The sequence below is a fragment of the Carassius auratus genome, unplaced genomic scaffold (assembly GCF_003368295.1).
Source record: "Carassius auratus strain Wakin unplaced genomic scaffold, ASM336829v1 scaf_tig00002058, whole genome shotgun sequence".
NCBI classification, from domain to species: Eukaryota; Metazoa; Chordata; class Actinopteri; order Cypriniformes; family Cyprinidae; genus Carassius; species Carassius auratus.
Window position 1 is genome coordinate 38,811 of NW_020523427.1, and position 13,995 is coordinate 52,805.

The 13,995-nt window shown below is 39.3% G+C and overlaps 1 protein-coding gene across 4 annotated transcripts in view; it reads right to left on the reverse strand.

Annotated features, from left to right (window-relative positions):
* Positions 1 to 13,995, reverse strand: part of enpp2 (ectonucleotide pyrophosphatase/phosphodiesterase 2) — a 32,252-nt gene that overhangs the window by 6,922 nt on the left and 11,335 nt on the right. For 3 of the 4 annotated variants that reach the window (XM_026242824.1, XM_026242825.1, XM_026242828.1), the window contains exons 16-19: positions 12,942 to 13,026; positions 12,768 to 12,855; positions 11,997 to 12,166; positions 4,865 to 5,000 (exon numbers count right to left, since the gene is read on the reverse strand). In XM_026242824.1, coding sequence (XP_026098609.1) covers positions 4,865 to 5,000; positions 11,997 to 12,166; positions 12,768 to 12,855; positions 12,942 to 13,026 — 479 coding nt within the window. The remainder of the gene's footprint in view (positions 1 to 4,864; positions 5,001 to 11,996; positions 12,167 to 12,767; positions 12,856 to 12,941; positions 13,027 to 13,995) is intronic. The other variant, XM_026242826.1, reaches the window with a different exon arrangement.

Here is a 13,995-nt window from a genome sequence, read left to right on the forward strand (position 1 = left end):
AGGCCTTTGTGGCATCGTTGAAGGAAGATTTAAAGTCTTTCTTCGAAATTAATACTGGTAGTACTGATAGAAGATCAACTGAATGGGAGGCATCTAAGGCATATGTCAGAGGGAAGATAATAGCTTATGCGTCTAAAAGGAAAAGGGAGGACCGGGACAGAATACAGGAATTGGATAACAGAATTAAGAATTATGAAAAATAATTATCCCAACGTTTTTCAAACCAATTGTATCAAGATATTTGTAAACTTAAATTTGAACTCCAGGAAATTTATATTAAAAAGGTGGAATATGCCTTATTTAGATTGGGAACTACTTTCTATGAGGAAGGGGAGAAAACTGGTAAACTGCTTGCCAGACAGTTGAAGCAAAAGAATACATGTAACTTAATAACAGGTATTAAGAAAGGAAACACAATAGTAACATCAACAAAGGAGATAAATGATGTATTACAGAAGTTTTACAAAGATTTATATACTGCTGATATTAGTCCGAAAAAAGAAGATTTGCTTAGTTTTTTCTCCAAGCTCAAAATGCCTAAGTTGTCCCCAGAGGAGATGAATAAGTTAGAAGGCCCAATAACAGAACTTGAAGTCAGAAAAGCTGTATCTGTTATGTGGAATGGAAAGTCAGCAGGGTTAGACGGGCTCCCTGTTGAATATTACAAGCAGTATATAGATTTACTTGCATCCACTTTAACAGAAGTATATAATGAGGCATATGCTAGCGGATCCCTCCCCTCTTCTTTTAACGATGCACTAATATCTGTGATTCCTAAGAAAGATAGGGACGCCACCGAACCCTCAAATTATCGTCCAATAAGTTTGATCAATGTAGACTGTAAGATCCTTAGTAAAATTCTTGCATTACGGTTAGAGAAGGTGTTATCCAATATTATAAACCCTGATCAAGTTGGATTTATGATGAATAGGTCATCAACAGATAACATGAGAAGATTACTTCATCTAATCTGGCTAAACAGAGAAAAAACCGACCCAATTGTTGCCCTCTCACTTGACGCAGAGAAAGCGTTTGATCGGGTTCACTGGGAATTTCTATTCACAACGCTGTTAAATTTTGGGTTTGGGCCCTGTTTCATCAAGTGGGTTCAAACATTATATAAGACACCCAAGGCATGCGTGATTACTAATGGTAAAGTTTTCCCGTCTTTTGACCTCACCAGGGGGACACGACAGGGGTGCCCGCTGTCGCCATTACTGTTTAATATCACACTGGAACCACTGGCCATTGCCATTAGGACTAATACAAACATTCCAGGCGCTCAGGGAGGCAATAAAGAGCACAAATGGTTTTTATATGCCGATGACATTCTGGCCTTGGTGAAAGATCCAGATAAGTCCTTACCCCACTTAATGGAGACCGTTCAATCATATTCTAAAGTATCTGGATATAAAATTAACTGGAAAAAGTCGGAAGCCACACCTATATCCGGAATATGTAATGCAAGTATGGTAACTAAATTTGGCTTTAGCTGGATCCCAAGAGGGATAAAATATTTGGGTATCAAGATAAGCAGGGAGTTAGAAGAGATTCCAATGCTTAATTTGGCACCATTGCTACAAAACATAAGAAATAATTTAGACAAATGGGGGAAAATTCAGTTAACTTTATGGGGAAAGGTGAATATAATTAAGATGGCAGTCTCGTCTCAGCTTAACTATGTGCTCATGATGCTACCAATAACAGTACCACAGTTGATCTTTAATCAATATGATATGATGGTTAAACGTTTCCTATGGAATGGGAAAAGGCCCAGGATAAAGCTTAATAAATTATGTGCTTCTCGGGATAAGGGAGGGTTACCAGATCCTCGGCTCTATCAGATATCCTTTGAAATGGCCAAATTGGCCAAGCATTGGAATAATAATACTCAATTAGATTGGGTTACTATTGAGAAGACCTTATCTTGGCCATACAGCCCTATTGAGAACTTGTCTCAGTGTTTAAACACAACCACAAATCCTATCATGAAGCACTCAAGAGAGGTATGGGCAAAGATTCACAAGATGCACTAATTATCACATTGTAGGCAACCATACTCTTCTTTATGGTATAAATCTGTGTCGGGAAATCACCCATATACTGGAAGAAATGGCATTTGAATGGCTTGTGTACTGTGACAGATTTGTTTGAGCAGGGTGTATTTCTGTCTTATAATAATCTTGTACAGAAGTGTAATTTAAAGGGAAAAGACCATTTCTGGAAATATCTTCAAATTAGAAATTGTGTTTCCACAATAATAAAGCTCACAGACGAAAACCATATCTTGGACTTTCTAAAACTGCCTTATCCTCAACAAAAAGCCTCTATATTCTACAGGACGGCTAACCATGTGTTCAGCAATGACTGCATTCATTTAAAGACAATATGGGAAAAGGACATTGGGACTGTAATTGGGGACGAAGAGTGGAAAATAATTTTGTCAAATACAGGTAAATTTGTAAGAGAAGCCAGAGGTCAATTAACACAGTATAAGATCATACACAGGTTTTATTTGACACCTCTCAGACTCAATAGAATGGGTCTGACAAATAATAATGTTTGTTGGAAATGTCAAAAAGACAGAGGTACTTTTATTCATTGTATATGGGAATGTCCGCTTATACAGCCTTTATGGTTACAAACTTTAAATATTCTGAGCAAATGGCTTGGAACTACAATACCATTATCACCCAGGCTGTGTCTACTGGGGGATAAGGAGCAGTTGCCAAATATTACAAATGTAGAGTTTGCAGTGATCATGGTGGGGGTCTCGGTGACGGCCAGAGTCATCTTGAAAAACTGGAAGGCTCCCAAAACCCCAGAGTTAAAAGAATGGGTTAACATAATGACTAAGACAGCTTCATATGAACGTTTGCTTAACAAACTACATAATAAGACCAGAGCAGGGGTCACTGTGGGTTTTCCGGTTTGGGAGGATTTCTGGTCTTACGTGACGCTGTCTTTCCGTGTAACGCAATAATTTAGATTTTTTTTATTTTATTATTATTATTATTATTTTTATTATTATTATTATTATTATTTTATTTTTCAATCTCTGTTAGTCTCAGCCACTGTATTTATCCTGGTCATACATGTAGTATCTGTATAAATCTGTACTTTTTGTTTTGTATGATATTGTCATGTACCGAACAAAAACAATAAAAACTTGAATTATAAAAAAAGATGGGTATTTGGCAATAACAAAATTAAGATAAAGGCTCAGCCGGATTTGCTTTATTTAATAAAAGAATAATGCCAACATTAGCGTAAATACTCTGTCAACATTAGCCTATGCATTTAAGACTCAATGAATATTTAGTTATCGTTTGAAAAACCTTTACTCACAGAGATTAGGCTAGGTCTACATGTTTTTGTGGAGGAAAATGATTGAATCCACTGTAGATGTCTTCAGCGCGTTCCTGCGCTCACTGATGGTGCGTCATCATTCACTGATTATTCTCATTATAAGTGTAACGTGATGATCAAAACTTTTCCACACCTCAGACTTTGCTTAAGTTGATGGTGCAACCAAAACGTAATCACCAGAGGCATGCCTCCGTTACACCTGCTCAGCATTCATTTTCTCATCTTTCTCGCGCTAATCGAAACACATCACATGACCGCTCGTTTACCTCGCAAACCGGAGCGCAAGCCCGAGCCCGGCACGAGCCCGCGTAAGATGATAGAAATTAAGCCCGAACCCGACCGAACCCGTCGGGTCCCGACGGGTCCCATCAGTTCGGGCAAAGATCTTCAGCTCTAGTACAACCCAGTGCGGCTACACATGTTACAAACAATAACAAAATAAAAGACATGAAAGCATGAACATGAAACAAAACAGACATTACAGGAACATAAAATGAAAAGTGAATATTGGGGCTCCTTTAGACATATCTAGAGGCATAATATTCAAATTTGAATGTAAGCGTAAATAATATTTGAGATCTGTTGGATAGTAGTTCAAATAGTAGAGTCTGTGGCAATGCCATTGTACACTGAATGCAATGTAAGCACTTTTGGATTAAATCATCTACTAAATACATAAAATGTAATTATCAATGAATAAATGTAGGTCATATATCACATGACTCCAAAATACATTGCACAAGTCAAACTATAAACTCCTAGATACATACAGTACATCATGTCTTTATAGCCCCTTTCACACTATGATTCCGGCAAATATACGGGTAAAGTGTTCTGGCAAGTGTCCCCGGGTCGCTATATTTTGCACTTTCACACTGCCAGTAATTACCCGGGATATGTGCGTGCTTTCACACAGGACCTGTAAAGATCCCTTAACGACACCTGACATCAGGGCATGACGTGTAATGTATGAGTTGAAAACGCTAGGCACTTTATACTTTCACTCAAGCTAGTAACGATCTCAGCGTCAGCGCGGAAAGAGAGGAACAAACTGATATCTGCTTCATTACAGTTTGCACATATTTATGTGCGTCATCACTTCGACACGGCATTAGATCTGGCTTTTGTTCACACAGCGCCCGTCCTGGGACTGAACCCGGCAATGTTCCGTCAATTTGCCGGGTCCGACGTGCAGTGTGAAAGGGGCTTTTGACAGCTGTGGTAACTATGAACTGTCATTGTAAAGAAAAGATTTCTCCTTACAAAATATCCCCTTTTGCATTTCTTGGAAACGATAACAGCATGCAAATTACATAAGAATGACTAAATATTGACAAAGTTTTGTATTTGGGTGAACTATTCCCTTTCAATCAGCAAATCATTTTAAGATAACACATTGTAAACCATAGCTGCTAAATCAAAGTGCAAGTAACTGTACATAACACAGCTCATACAGCATCACTAAACCAGTCAAGAGAGAAGGGAATGGACTTACCATCAATAACTTGTCTCAGTCGTTGATTGAGCTCTTCCACTTTGTTCTGTAACAGACAGAGCCACAGTGACTCCAGGTTATAGCCTCTTACTAGGGTCACTTTCAATGCCCTCTGCCCCCTACTTTTTGAACGCAACTGCAAAAGATTAAAGGTGAAAACCTCCAGCAATAGATCTACATCTGAGCAGAAGGCAAAAGCACTTTTAGAGGCAAGGGAAGGAATCACTTTGATCCAATAAAAGGAATTGGAAATGTTAAAATAATCTTTAGGTCAGGGGTTTCCAAACCATTCCTTGAGCCTCCCCAGCTCTACGCATTTTCAGATGTCTTCTTTATGTAACCCAGCTGATTTAAGTCATCAGCTGAATAATAGTTTTCTGTCATGTGACTGGCGCAGAGACCTGTACAAACATCCAGAGAACTGCAGTACATACTTGTCACATTTCTGTTTGTTTATATTTATACTTGTCACATTTCTATTTATTTACATATATATTTTTATAGTGCTTTTGTCAAAAGTCGGTCAGGCTCACCAATCAGCCAATCCCAACCCACTCCCTCTTGCAGTTTAATTCTAGATTAAAGACCCATCTCTTTAACCTGGCTTACACATAACATACTAATATGCTTTTAATATCCAAATCCGTTAAAGGATTTTTAGACTGCATTAATTAGGTAAACTGGAACCGGGAACACTTTCCATAACAATCGATGTACTTGCTACATCATTAGAAGAATGGCATCTATGCTAATATTTGTCTGTTTCTCTCTTATTCCGAGGTCACCGTAGCCACCAGATCCAGTCTGTATCCAGATCAGAGGGACCTTGTCTCAGAGGACCACCAGGACAAGACCACAGGAAACAGATGATTCTTCTGCACAATCTGGCTTTGCTGCAGCCTGGAATTGAACTACTGGTTTTGTCTGGTCAGAGGAGAACTGGCCCCCCCAACTGAGCCTGGTTTCTCCCAAGGTTTTTTTTCTCCATTCTGTTCCCGATGCAGTTTTGGTTCCTTGCCGTTGTCGCCTCTGGCTTGCTTAGTTGGGGGTCACTTCATCTACAGCGATATCATTGACTTGATTGCAAATAAATGCACAGACACTATATAACTGAACAGAGATGACATCACTGAATTTGATGATAAACTGGCTTTAACTATCATTTTGCATTATTGACACACTGTTTTCCTAATGAATGTTGTTCAGTTGCTTTGACGCAATGCATTTTGTTTAAAGCGCTATATAAATAAAGGTTACTTGACTTGACTTGACTAAACACCGGCACCTGTGCACAATTATCCCATCTGATCACCTCCACATAAAAACACACACCTCAGTCAATCAGTTGTCTGATTTTGTAGCTGCATAGCAGAACCTCTAAGCTACCTGTATTGACTCACTACAAACTAGGGCTGCACGATTCTGGATAAATTGAGAATCACGATTTTTTGATCTCATATAGAGATCACGATTCTCCTACGATTCTTTATTATTATTATTACTATTAACATTATCATTATCACAAGTATATAAATTAATTATTTTATTTTGCAAGGATTCTTTAAATTTATCAAGTGTGACAAAGACATTTATAACAAAATATTTCTATTACACACAATTATTGTTCTTCTGAACTTTCTATCAAAGAAACCTGAAAAAAATCTACTCATCTGTTTTCAACATAATAATAATAATAATAATAATAATAATAATAATAATAATAATAATAATAATAATAATAATAATGTTTTTTTTGAACGGCAAAACAGCATATTAGAATGATTTCTGAAGATCATGTGACACTGAAGACTGGAGTAATGATGCTGAAAATACAGCTGCACACCACAGAAATAAATTACATTTTAAAATACATTCAAGTGAAAGCAGTTATTTTAAATGGTAAAAATATTTCAAAACTTTACTGTTTTTGCTGTACTTTGGATCAGATAAATATAGTTTGGTGAGCAGAAGAGACTTTAAAAAAACATTACACATCTTATGGTTCAAAAACTTTTGACTGGTAGTGTATATATAATATATTTAAAACCCCAGTTTTTTTAATATTAGAATGATGAAAAAGTTGTTTTGATCACTGATTCAACGACTCACTCATAAACCTACTACACTTGTTTCATTTCTGGATGAATCAGCGTTTTTGAACGATTCTCTTGAACAAAAAATTAATTCATTGACAAATAAATTAAGACACTTGTCGCCACCTATTGGTGAAACAATGCAATCAACACAAACGTTATTTAAAGCGCAGTACTTTCAAAAGGGGATTTGTTATATTTTGATCGCTGCCATATAGACATCAATGTTTATATTTAAACTATAAACTTTATCCCAGTATTTCTGTGATAATATAAATGACTGTAAGACAGATATAATACTGTGTAGTTGAAAAGACTGTTTGTGAAGATGGTAAGAGCTCTCTCTGTGTCAGCGGCAGTGCGCGCACGGATTTGAATGATCCGGTAAGACTTTGTCAAAGGTTTAACAGACTCAGGGAATCGTTGTCTTTTAGAAATGAGATCGAGAGGGTGTCTGAATCGAGATCGCGATCTTTTAATGATTAATCGTGCAGCTCTACTACAAACCTTGCTACTTACCTTTCATTGACTCCTTCTCCTAGACCCCTGTGTTTCTCCAGTGTCTCTCCAGCATCTCTCCCGAATGTCTCCTATGACCCATTCTGAAGTTCTTCTCTCTTGTGTGAACCCTGAGGTGTGTGCAACTTGTCTGTTCTCCTGGTCACCCTACATCCCTCCACCAGTCTCCCTGGTCCGGGCACAACCAACACAACACGCTACTTCTGGGTCTCCACCTAGTGTGGTGTTTTCGAGCCCCATCACCAGACCAGCGCCCTTCTCTGGCGCGGCGGAGGATTTCAATGGATTCCTTTTTCAACGTTTACTCGCCATCCAACGTTTTTCAACGTTTACTGGTCACAAGCTGGTCCCGCAACCCAAACCTATGAAAATTTCATCGCACATTTCTGAAAAGTGTTCAGTACCACAATCGGTGAGCAATTATACCACCTAAAACAAGGCAAAATGTCTATGCACGAGTACACCCTACATTTCAGAACCATTGCAGCCGCCAGTGGATGGAACAAGGCATCGTTAAGGCTTCCGTCTGGGACTAGAACCCAGACTCCACCTCCAACTGGCGACGTTCGATGATTCCCAAGATCTTGAAAGTTTTATTCAGCAAGCCACCAGATGTGCAAATCGTATACAATCCTGCCTCCAGAAGTGCTCACCAGCCAGCACAACAACTCGTTATCACTGTGCCGATACCCAGATCCCTCCTGATAACGATCCCGAACCCATGCAGACCAACTTTAAACACCCAAAGAACATCAAAGACGGATGACCCATGGCTTCTGCCTTTACTGTGGGGTCCCATCCAGTTGGATGCTTGCAGCCCTGCATAGATTATAGAGCACTCAACCAGATCATCATCAAGTTCCGGTATCCACTTCCCCTCATCCCAGCCACTCTGGAACAACTCAAGAGGAGCCACTGTATTCACCAAACTAGACCTACACAGTGCATATAATCTCATCCGCATTCGTAAGGGAGATGAGTGGAAGACGCCATTCGTGACCCCAACTGGCCACTACGAATACCAGGTCAAGCCATATGTCCCTGTCAATGCCCCCTCTATCTTTCAAAACTTCATGCACACAGTGCTCAGAGTATTCATAAAAAATTACAGTACCATCACCAGTTTTATAACCAATCTCCCCCATAATAAGCCCAAGTCTCTGTCCTGGACTCCAGCTGCCACTGAAGCTATCACTACTCCTTCTCAACTCCATCCATGTGTCTTCTTCTCCAGGATGCTCAGCCCGGCGGAGAGAAATTATGACATTGGAAATTGTGAGTTACTGGCCATTAAATTAGCACTGGAAGAATGGCGACACTGGCTAGAGGGTGCGACTCATCCATTTACTGTCCTCAAGGACCATAAGAACTTACAGTATCTTAGAGAATCCAAATGGCTGAGTTCCTGCCAAGCTTGATGGGCACTTTTCTTCACCAGGTTAAATTTCTCAATCTCTTACAGACCTGGACCTCAAAATATCAAGGCCGATGCCCTGTCCCGTCTCCATGGTCCCGAGGAAGGTACAGAAGAACCCGAAAACATAATACCTATTCAACTTATTTCCAGCCCCTTTCAGTGGTCCTCTCCGCAAGTCGCTGTGGAAGTCCCTCCTGCTGCTCCGCCAGGCTGCCCCCCAGGATTTCGGTATTTCCCACGTAACCAACGCACTGCGCTCATTCTAACCACCCATACATCCATAGGTACTGGTCACCCTGGGGCTGACGCAACTCTTTTGCTACTCAAAGACCGCTTCTGGTGGCCCAACATAGCAGCAGATGTCAGAAGGTTTGTCCATGGATGCACCGAGTGCGCCATATCCAAGAGTCCCCGTCACCTACCGGTAAAGTCCATCCACTTTCCATTCCCATCTGTCCTTGGTCACCACTAGGAGTGGATTTCATCACAGATCTGCCTCCATCTGACGGTAACACCTGTATCCTAGTGGATTAGTGGATAGATAGTGGATAGATTCTTTAAATCCTGCAGCCTCATTCCCCTACAGGGTCTGCCCACAGCCCTAGAAACTGCTGAGCTCCTTTTCATTTGGGTATTCCACCCATTTGGTCTCCCAGAGGACATAGTAATAATAATAATAATAATAATAATAATTCCTTACATTTATATAGGACTCAAAGCACTTTACATAGTCGGGGGAATCTCCTCATCCATCACCAGTGTGCAGCATCCACCTGGATGATGCAACGGCAGCCATAGTGCACCAGAACGCCCACAACATACCAGCTTCAGACCGTGTCAGACCGTGGACCCAAGTTCATCTCCCGTGTATGGAAGGCTTTCTTTTCTCTCCTGGGTGTGACCCATAAGCCTCTCATCTGGTTACCACCCCCAATCAAATGGTCAAACAGAACGGAAAATACAGGAGATAGGATGGTTTCTCCGGACTTTCTGCTATGGCCACCAGATCCTAGGCTGGGCCGAGTACGCCCAAAACTCCCTCCACAAACCATCCACAGGGATAACACCTTTCCAATGCATACTCCTTTACCAGCCTCCACTCTTCCCTGGGTCTGGGGAACCTTCTGATATTCCTGCTGTATATTACTGGTTCCGGGAGAGCGAGAGAGTCTGGTATGAGGCTTATTAAACCACCTCCAATGCGCAGTGCGCAGGCAGAAGATGGCAGCCGACCTTTGTAGGACACCTACTTCAACCTACCAACCCGGATGGCTATCCACCCGAGACATCAGACTACGCCTGCCCTGCCGGAAACCTAGTCGACTGGGAAGGGTATGGCCCGGAGGATTGATCCTGGGTCCCAAGAAACTATATTCTTGATCCCACACTCCTGGAGGAATTCCACATGGCAATCTGGATCATCCAGCCCCTCAGGGCAGAGGGAGACCACCACGCCGTCGGGGTGTTTGGCCCTCAGGAGTGGGCCCTGGAGGAGAGCGTACCGTCACAAGTCGGCGAGGGATTGGGGTGCGAGGTGAGTGCATATCTGTTTATATGTAAGAGTCTGAGTATTAGTAGGCCTGGAGAGTTGTGATTCTCTCTAGATGCCTCAGTCCACAGATTATACAGCGTCACAGCAAGTTGCCATGGAGACAGCCTTGGTCAGGTCCTAGACAGAGTCAACAATCAGCAGGTGTCTGTGGGAGAGAGGGGAGGAACGCGAGAGAAGTCTTGCTGCAATACTCGCCCGGGAGATTTGTTTCCAAGCTAGCCAAGGCCAGATGGTATAGAAAGCCGAAAGAAGATAAGATACCAGTTATTTGGTCTAGTAGCCACATTCCATTTGGCAAGCAGGAAAATTATTTGCCACTGTAAGCAGTCATTTTTCAAATTAAAGTCTGTTCATTGATTATGTGATATGTGAACAAACTGCACCTACTGCCTATTAAAAATCACTTAATCAATAAAAAGTCACTAAAACTTGGGACATTCTAAAACATCTAACATGAAAAATGTTTAACATGGTTTGATGTATTAAGTGTTATTAAATTACCAAATATCAAAATATAGCATATATACAGGCAAGCAGATGACCTTTAAATATGAACATACATCTTAATGTATTAAGCCATATTACGCATATTATTATTATATTTATAATGGTTTTCTATGGGAAAATGCTTAATGGACAATTTAGTGCTTTGTGTTCATATTCTGGGTGATTCTGTTAACCTACATATAGTTCACATTGACACTGAGGTATATAATGAATTTTGTCTTTTAATAACTACATTAGTACTTAGTACAAACTTTGTAAAAATGAATGGCATTCATTGGAGAACAGGTTTGTTTTGCCCTCTAGTTGGGCATTTTTATAACTATGAATTGTAGAGTACTCCATTTGCACTGCTGGGGAAGCTCTGAAAACACTTTGAAAACCCTTGATTTAGACATTTCTAGAGAAAAGCAATGGCAGCCAACTTTTATTTGTGAGCAGGACTCAAAGGGGAAAAAATACAGACATTAAAGAATGCAACAGTGATAACTGGTGATAACTGATTAAATCATGTGCACATGAACATGAAGCAGACTTTATGAGATTTTTTGAGTGTTTGGCAATTCAAATTAAATTGTGATATTATGTAAGATGTAACAGTAGATACTTTAGAGTCTAGTTATCCACCTCTTAATTAATACTCCAATAATAAAATGGTGCTCAATATTCCTGAACTGCCATTTTTCAACAGAAACCAATATTCTTCTATAATTTCTCAAGAATGTAGTGCTTGCCCATGGTTGCTATGCGATCACATAGCACTCTAGATGGTGGCTAGCACACTGCTGAGTGGTTCCCAAGGGGTCCCAAAATAAGATGTGGGTCCATACTTTAGTGAAACTGCTTGAGTTTGTTTTATGCACGCCAGATAAAAACGGAAAATGCTTTAAGTTACACATCAAAACTAAATATTATTTAAGTATGAACAACAGTAATGGCAGTAATTATAATCCTTAGCAAACATATAATTTTAAGTTCTCAGAATAAACATATCCTAATAGACACGTAAGAAGATTTATCAAGATCTGAAAATACTCTGTTGCTGACCTTGTCTTCACAGGTGCAGCCCAGGTCAACGTTAAGAGATGTGATTGGTCCTGCAGGGTTTGGCTTGGACACTTCTTCAGGCATGCTGGGTATGTGTACAGGGGCCCTCAAGAGCTGGTTAAGGCTACCATGAGTACCATTATTAGGAGCAGGCTTCAAGTCAAGGAGATCTGGGAAACATGGAGGCAAAATATCTTATGTGCACAGCATTAAAAAAAACAAGTTATTAGAGTTGCCAAGTATGCATTTTTATGGTATTGAACAATTTTTACATATTTGTTGTGGGTATTCTTCATTTTTGAAAAATAGAAAGGAATTTATTTGAATTCGAATTACATTTATATTAAATTATCTCCTTTTAATTAATTCATATCATACCTAACTGATCCCTGATGCCAGACACACTTTACTCTCTACGCCACTAATACATTGATTAATATAAAGAAATATTGTGCAAGCAGAAATAAGATAATTATGGGTAATAAATTAAGCAGCGTGGTGTTGTATGCGTTTTTGTATTTATTATTAAACTTCCTTAAAGCATGTCCTGCTCAAATTTAATTTAATTACAACTATACATGTTTACATGTAAAAATGTCAGGCCACTGTAAAGTTTTTCTATGGTGGTTAACTTTGCAAAAATTTGTTTATGCTTTGATGAGTTTACATTATGCAAAACTATGAATATAGAGAAGTGCTTTTGTACTGAAACTCAAAATTAATGTTGTAATCAGGAACACTACAGAATGAAGAAAATAAAGATGTTCTCACCACACATGACATTATAAAGCTCAATATTCTCAAACGGTGGAATTTTTGTCTTGAATTTGAAAGATGGTCCATACCCAAGGAAAATGGTCTGAGAAGTAGATCAAAGTCACCAATTAACCACAACGTTTAACACAACATTTTCAGTTAAATATATATGAAAATAAAAACAGAAACCTGCATGCTGTTGATTTTATTGTCATATCCGTGATCACCAGCAAACCCACATTTCCCTGGATTCCTTTTTGATTCATAGAACTTCCTTTATCAGAGAGACACAACATCACTGAGAAATTGAGGGTACTTCATGTCAATGAGAAACATTTTTCAACTATATAAACATTAAACCTTGTTTTCCTCCCACTCCTACATAAAAATTTGTTTCAAATATTTATTTATTAGAGTCAATGAATTTTTAACGACAAGTTAGTATTTGTAGATGAAATGCTTAAATACTAGGCTAAACATAAAAGTCCACTGTTTAAATTCCTTAGAATAAATCAGTATTTAAAAGTTGCTGAGCATGCTGGGTAAAGCTACGTGGCAGAACCCAAATGACTTGAGTACACTAAACCTGAGTAATCACCCGACTGTAAACCCTTCATTTTTACTCAGTGGAGAGAATACACTACAGTAAATCCAGGGATTCCAGCAATAAGTGTTCGTCCCATGTGGCATTTTCAAATAACAAATGAGAAACTGCTCGTAAATATTTTATTTGATTTCAGTTTTTAAAACCTGACTAGTTAATTTAATGCTATGTTTCATGAAAAGACCTAGGCTGCCCAACTTATAAAGTAGATCACTTCATGGAACCACCAATTAGACAGGACTATATCTCCACCAGTCTGCCTCAATGCTTGCTTTCATTTGGGGCTCTACTGTCGGCCAAACTAAACAGAGGAGGTTGTCTGAACCCTGCTGTAAGGTACTGTTTCTGGATCTGCCTCTCTGTTTCTGCATCCACATCTATGCTGGAAGCATTGGAAATTATTGGATAATTACAGTGTCCTCATCGTTTTTTTGTTTTGTTTAGTTTTTTTGGAGTTTATAGGATCCCATTTAAGTATCAAATGAGCATACTAGGGTCTATGGTGTCATTAGGAGCATCTAAGGCAAGGGACAAACTAAAAAGGTACTTCTATTGCATATAATTTATTTATAAAAATAATTTCCTTTATTAGTATTTTTCGAACAGCAAAATATCTGAACAAACCTAAAACAAGACAAA